Source organism: Echiichthys vipera (genome assembly GCF_963691815.1).
Source record: "Echiichthys vipera genome assembly, chromosome: 2".
NCBI lineage: Eukaryota > Metazoa > Chordata > Actinopteri > Perciformes > Trachinidae > Echiichthys > Echiichthys vipera.
In genome coordinates, this window is record NC_139827.1 from 30,145,736 (window position 1) to 30,153,518 (window position 7,783).

Consider the following 7,783-nt stretch of genomic DNA (forward strand, 5'->3'; position numbering starts at 1 on the left):
TAGTCCCATACACTGGGAGAGCAGGGAGATGGGGAGAAGAACTGGGGCTGAGTGGACATTACACGTCAGAGACCCTTGAACAGTTCAGTAAACAGTGACACTCTGTTGGCTGTTTAGGACAAAAACAAGAAAAGTAAGAACAGTAAATGATTCACTGTGCAGTATGGCAAGTATCTACAAACTTGTGATTTACTGTGGCATGGTATGAGTTGCATACAGGCTAAAAAAAAAAATCACTTTTGTGTCCCCCCCAATCCTGATATTGGATCTTCACCCCTGCCAATGAGGCTTTATAATAAATAACCCCTTTGGTTTTGTTGTAGGCCTAGCTGCCACCCAGACATCAAAAGTAAAATACGTAGTATTATCCTAAAACACTGTCTAAAAAGCAGGCGCTTTTAATCACCACTTGAAGTGTGTGGTGGTGTCTGAGTCCGCAGAGACAGGGACATTTCTGCGGACAACAACAACACGCAGGCTGATTTGCATTCGGATTCGGAAACTGCCACTTTGTGATGCCCCTCCCCATCAGCGTCAGATACTGACACACAGGGCATAAGGTAATGCATATGTTACCAACAAACACAAACACATGCACACACCTCCACAGAGCGTGTTAAAGTAACAGCCATGAAACAATCAGGAAATACCGTTTTATTCATCTGATTAAATGCTCTGTCCTCACTGAATGGCGCTCGCTCTCTTCGTTTGGTCTTTGCTCGGTGTGCTCTCTCTCTCTCTCTCTCTCTCTCTCTCTCTCTCTCTCTCTCTCTCTCTCTATCTCTCTCTCTCTCTCTCTCTCTCTCTCTCTCTCTCTCGCTGGGGAGGAGAGAAGGGGCAGACTCTTAATGTTGTATGTTTTCGAACAGTAAGCGATACTTACTACATATTAGACCCATAAGGTCACTTTCTCTGCTTTTCTTCTGGAAACTGAGTGAGAGGAACAATGCAAATCATCCACCCCCATTGTGAACAATAAAGTCTAAAGCCCAAACTTTCAAATGGTCATACAACACATACTCATAAGGGCTCAGGGCTTTCTGAATCACACTGGGAAGACCAGAAAGCAGCTTGAGAAATATTTGACTTCATTGTGTGATTTCAGTGTCCACTTTCATGTTAAAAAGAACAAGTTACAGGTTTCCTTTATTCCGGTGTTTCAGAATGTCTCCACCCTCACACCAAGCGGCACACTCCATCCCACCTCACACTCTGACCCGGCTGGCACGAGAGTGGCTGGCAGAGGACACACCCAACTTTGACCCTGCGGGAGTGTGTGTTGGTTCACAGGAGGTCGAGGCGAGGTTGCTGTGTAAAACCCCACAAAGCGTCCTGGCAGGGAGCCCCTTCTTCACAGCAGTGTTCACGGAGGTCGGCTGCACCGTGGACTGGATTTACCAGGAAGGAGCTGAGATTGGTAGGTATTACAGTGCGTTGTCTTCCAAAGCATCAAAGTATTAGATCACATCAGTTTATAAATGTATAGATCACTCATGCACAGTGAAAAATAACAAAAGCCAGCTCTCAACAGATGACATCCATCTACCCATCTATCCATGACATACTGCCAAGTAACACGTCTTCCAGAGAACATGAATGTAGCTGAGGAGCCCACAAAGCCATTTAATAAAATCACAAGTGACACTTCTTGAAATATGTCCAATAAAGTAGTCAATAAATACATTTAAGTCTTAAAAATTACCTATGGAAGAGCAAATATGACAAGACACGCTTAATTACAAAATAAGTCACAGACATGAGTTCACAGACAAAACGAATGTCTAAGGATGTCTGACAAAAATAACCTGGATGATGTCATAAGGGTTATCTCGAATAGGGCTAACAGAAAGTTTTTGACAACGCAGACTCAGACTCAGATTCAGACAACTTTATTACTCCCACCATAAGTTAATTAAGCAAATAAATAGAATAAAATAAAAGTAAAAATAAAATTCCAAGGAGTACAGTGTCATCAAGGATCAGCCGAACAAAGTGAATAAATACATAGGTTACACATGTCTGACCAATAAGATGCACATGGTAAAAGGAATAAAATCATTTAATAGAATTTAAGAGACGGATAGCAGAGGGGATAAAACATTTTTTTTTTAAACGGCTAATGCTCTTTACTGCAGCATAAAATGATAACACATTTAATTTCATATCAATATGGACCCTCAGATATCTGTAAGAGGACACACCGGCTGACTTTTACTAAAAATTAGAGATGCATCCATTTCCTACTTTTAAGGTTAATAACTAACTCCTTTGTCATGCAAATATTAAGATTGAGGTAATTAACATCATTTAACATCAGCTGGCAGCACAAATCTCTCAGTGGATGTCTACACAATAGCAAATCCCGATTTTGTGTGTCTGATATCCAAGGCACTCACATGCACTAACATTCATGCACGGCAGGGCCAGCTATCAAAACAAACAGACAGAGGAAGTCCCATGACAACACACACACACAGAGAATGACTTCATTCTCTACTCAGGATGCCATTACTCCACTATATCTTCATATAGAAAATACTGCAACATTATTGCTGTGATTATCGAGTATAGCCCCTTTGACCGTGACGAGACCGAGCTGTTCATGTCCTTGACTTCTCAATTACCAGTGAGAACTCTGTGGTGTCTCTGTCTGTATGAAATAAATGAGGACTGTCAATCCTCCAATGACATTATCTCACCCCCACAGGTCCAGATGCCATCACGCTCACTGCTGTGGTGAGAGGCCCAGCAAGGTGCCTCCTCCTCGGGGAAAGACCAGCTCTTAACTGCCTGGCTCGGGCCTCGGGCATAGCCACCCGCTGTTCTCAGCTCCAGGCAATGGCAAGAGCGAGAGGCTGGGGAGGAGAAGTGGCTGGCACACGCAAGACCACCCCGGGCTTCCGTCTGGTGGAAAAGTATGCCATGCTGGTTGGCAGTGTGTCCATGCACAGACAAGACCTGAGTGGAATGGTGATGCTGAAGGACAACCATGTCTGGGCATCAGGAAGTATCACACAGGTGGGCAGCTACACCACAGACTCAGTTAAAATGCAGTGTTTTCTCATGAACAGGTTCATATGATGTCATTAGCCCATAGGATTGGATGCCACTTCTGTGGTTCTTGTAGCCTTAGTTTCATTTGATGAACACAAATTGCTACCTTTATGACAGAGGATGTGTTAAAAAATAATGAAAATAAAATCGAAAGAAATAACATAGAATACAACGGTATCCGCGACGACAAACAGAAAACACAATTGGTTAGACATTTTTTAACCCCACAGGTAGTTTCAAAAAGTCACTTTAACCAAAAACACTTACATTTCAACACACTTCACTTAGCGACATGTGGACCTTCCCGACACATTTCACTAGTCTTTAACTCTAGACAGAATAACTTGTTTAAAACAACATTTCTCACAATCAAAATCACACCACATGGCGTTACACTCGCTAGCACGTTTATGAAGTTGAACAGTATTACATCGGTGACTCGCGCCATAATCTGCAGATATCAAAAGTCATCGGTTACAAATATCAACAGCTACCTTTATATAAGGGTTATATACGGAGTATGTCAGTATTTACCTTCTTCTCAATGGCATCATATCGCCGTCTTCCTGACTGAAATCTCTCCGTGGTCCACACGCAAACAAAACAAAGTCCATATGATGCACTTGGCGCAGTAACAAATCCCCAGGGTAAATGCTGCCCTCTAGTGACCATATTGTAGATCTGACTGTGGCGAAACACTTACAACGGGCTTCACATTTTTGAGCAAGCCCCCACCACAGCGACTTCCTGGTTGATCCAATACTAAAGTGCCAAAAACTGCAGTTCTCTGAGTGCCCACTGGGAGCAGTTTGCACAATAGAGCAGTTTCTCATTGACCCCCATGTAAAACAGGCCGTGTTCACATCATAATTAAACCTGTTTAAGGCCTGGGACAAAAAAACATTTTACTCTGTATGTTTCGGTCATATCTCCATGACAACACTGAGGGGGCTGAATTTTTTTGTACCAGGCTAGTTTTTATTTTATTGGAGGTTAAAGTTTATGAATAATTAGGGGCGTGGCCTCTTGAGTGACAGCAAGCCACTTAAATTCTCCTTCTTTTAAAACTTGTGCACTTTTCAACAGATTTTCAGTTATTCATTTGTACAATATAAAAAATTATTCAAATTCCTTAAATTTATACAGTTTTACACACAAAAATGAGCTAAAGTTACACAGCAAAACCATTATATGACTGCATAAGAAACACATTGTCAGCATGAATTATTTTGATAGAAATATTATTTTGATACTAAATAATGACATTCAGCTTTCAGTGAAATACTTGCCACTTTAAAAATAAAACAAGAAGTCAAAATGTCACACATACTCTTCCTTCTACAGTGCACTTATGTAAATGTGTGGTCTTGTGGGTTATGTGGTGCAATTCTGCTTTTTTAAAGAAAGTTTCAAAATAGTGGAACGAGCTCCCCATTAACATCGGGTCAGCAGAAACCCAACAAACATCAGTCCAGACTGATACACCTGTTCGGACGGCTCCTTGGTCCATGAAAAAACAAAAAAACAAAAAAAACAAACAAACAAAATGTAAAATGAAGCACTTGAAACCGTTTTGTCTGTTTGATATATTTGAATGTACTTTTTGGCTAATATCTTCATGGTTGAAAGCAATTATTGTAAGTTGCTTATATTATTTATAATTATCAGTGAGATGAATGTAATGTAATGTAAAAAAGTTTGTTTTTTGTAAATTTTGCAAACAGACCATAGATGACAGGCAAGGCTGACATTTGTCATAAGTTAATAGGCGCTTACAACATGTGCAGCAATAACAACAACAATAAAAACCTGTTTGATAGGCTGTGAAAGCTGCCCGGTCAGTGTGTGGCTTCAGCAGTAAGATTGAGGTGGAGTGCCGCTCTGCAGAGGAGGGCAGAGAGGCAGCCGGGGCTGGAGCAGACATCGTTATGCTGGACAACTTTCAACCTCAGGTAAAGAATATTAAAATAACCCAAGTCCTGCTCACTTCTCATTTGTATTGCCTTGTATTCACTCCCTCTGCCACTTAAAGGGACAGCTCACCCCCAAACCAAAAAGGTGCAATCTTCATATAATATATATTTATGAGGAGATGGTGGATTGGCTTGACTTTATTACAACATGTCGTAACTGTACACATTTTAATCTGTCTTGTTGACTTCCTGTATTATAGTATGTACGCGTGCGTACTGACGTATGCTCAATCACAGATCATAACAGATTTACCTGACACCTGCAGTGCTATTTATTAATCTAGATTGTTTTAGTGTGAGTCGCTAAGTCTTGGAGATGTCGGCCATAGAGATGTCTTCCTTCTCTCCAAGATAATGGAACAAGAAGGCACTCGGCTTGTGGTGCTCAAACTCAACAGAAATGTCCCTTTCTAGGAATCCTGACAAGGAAACTCACGATAATCCTTAGACCTAGTTGTGAGCAGTTTCAATGTAGGAACTATTTTCTTTTTATAGAATTACATCTGCCAACTGTATCACCGCACAGAGGAAAGCATCCTCAAGTATGGGAGGCTTCTGCTCACAGTGCGAGGTGCAAACATTAATGCTGTCCTCCTCAGCTAAGTAATAATGTTAGCTAGCTAGGTGAGCTAGCAGTATCAGTTAGCGATAAACCAATTCCACCAAGCTAGCACTGTTGGACCACAAGGAGGGCAACCATAAGTATGCTCCCTTCTGCACGGTGATACTATTGGCTTGTGTAGTCCTACATGAAACTGCTCACAACCAGGTCTGTGGTTTATTTCGAGTAACCAGGTCATGATTTCGCAAACGTCTGGGTTTATGCCATCTGCCAAACAGCATGCAGGGTGAGCAGGCTGATTCCAAACCGCCACTTTGTGACGCCCTTCCCCTCAGCATCAGATACTGAGACACAAGACACAAGGCACAAGGCGGTGTGTTTGTTGTGTCAGGGGCCAGGCGGGGGGGGGGGGATGAGACAGCCCCTCCACTCTACCAGGCTTCACAAACATGTGGGAAAAGTTCAGCTTTACACTTCTTTTCAAGGTTACTTTTCAATATGTTTTATAAAAGTTATTTGAATAAAGTACAAAGATGGGGGGGGGGGGGGGGGGGGGCTTTGAGCCATCTAGTTCCATTATATTGGAGAGAAGGCAAACATCTCTACGGCTGATATCTCCACCACTAGGCAACTCACACCAAAACATTTAGATTGATAAAAAGCACAAGAGTGAAATTGTGTGAATTTGGGAGCGAACTATCCCTTTAACCTCTTCATAAAATAATACACCACTCCTCCGCCCTGTCTCTCACCATAGGAGCTTCATGTTGCAGCACATACACTGAAGGAGGAGTTCCCAACACTACTGATCGAGGCCAGTGGAGGAGTGGCTCCAGAGAACTTAGCTATGTATTTCTCCCCACATGTGGACATCATTTCTCTGGGCTGCATAACACAGGGCTGCCCAGTTGTGGACTTTTCTCTTAAGGTTCAAAAGCCTGTTGTTCACTCAAGTCTCCGAGAATGATGAGCCCCACAAATATAGGATGTGGAGTGAGTCCCACACTGACTTATGAGAAAACGCTGTAAGCTTTTGTTCTGATGAACAGAGGAGACAGCTGTGATTGCAGTGTTCTACTGTTACTTAAGCTTGAGAAATAATTCACATCCTGTTTCATTAGTCATTTGATAAAAATAAAAAGGAAATAGACACAAGACTTACTTCTCTTTCGAGGCCATAAAGGCAGCATTCCAGTTTCATGATTCTTGAAAAACAAAATATGCAAACAAAACAGGTTGAAACTATAGATTTCACAGACATACTGAATAAAAGAAAATTAACATTAACATAAACATTTCTCTAATCATATAATATATATATATATAAATAGCGTGAGTTTTCTCCGGGTTCTCTGTCTTCCTCCCACAGTCCAAAGACATGCACGTGTCAGGTCAATGGATGTAGGTGTGAATGGTTGTCTGTCTCTATGTGCCCTGCGATAGACTGGCGTCCTTTCCCGCCTCACGCCCGATGCCGCGCAACCCCGTTTAGAACAAGCAGTTGAAGATGATGGATGGTTTTATGGTATTCATAAAATGTCTTATGCCAACCCACATAATGGAGATGAATGGTGCATTAAAATAACCTGGCATCAAACCTCTCCATTCATTTTGGATTTCCGAGGGGCAATATTAACAGTGTAGAGCAAAGTGCCTCAGGACACAATTAGATACACCTTCAACCAATCAGAGCAAATAAACGTGACCTACAACCAATCAGAGCAAATACACGTGACCTACAACCAATCAGAGCAATGAAGCGACACAGAGCTGAGTGACACATGCAGACACATGCAAAATTGTCGATACAGTAAGAAGATCTTGAGTCATGTTTGATTAGCGCTGCCTAGTTTGACAGTGTGATCTGAGCTTGGTGAGCCGGCTAAGGTTCTCTGGACATGGTATGCCAGTATTGTTCAGTAACAATGTTCAATACCTATTGATGCCTCAAATGGGACTTTGTGTATATGACTTGTGAACTTGGAGCTTTCAGAAAACTTTCACTTATGAGGTTGTGAATACCACATGAAGGGGCATTTGAAGGTAGTGTACGACACTCCTCTGTCAGTCATCGTCTTAAACCCGCCCCACATGATATAAACAGCAGAGGTTGGTCCGCTGAGGCCCAAAAGGATAACATGAAGTACAGAAAAGTCAACAGGAACATCCCTTCCAAAAGTGTATGATCTTCACC

General features: G+C 41.9%; 1 protein-coding gene across 1 annotated transcript; it reads left to right on the forward strand.

Annotated features, from left to right (window-relative positions):
- Window positions 1–1,164: 1,164 nt before the first annotated feature.
- On the forward strand, window positions 1,165–6,556 carry LOC310956620 (nicotinate-nucleotide pyrophosphorylase [carboxylating]-like; the record flags this gene model as incomplete). Its single annotated transcript, XM_083926920.1, has 4 exons — window positions 1,165–1,417; window positions 2,708–3,018; window positions 4,875–5,006; window positions 6,347–6,556. The coding sequence occupies 4 exons, from the start codon at window positions 1,165–1,167 to the stop codon at window positions 6,554–6,556; spliced, it is 906 nt and encodes a 301-aa protein (XP_083783046.1).
- Window positions 6,557–7,783: the final 1,227 nt, after the last annotated feature.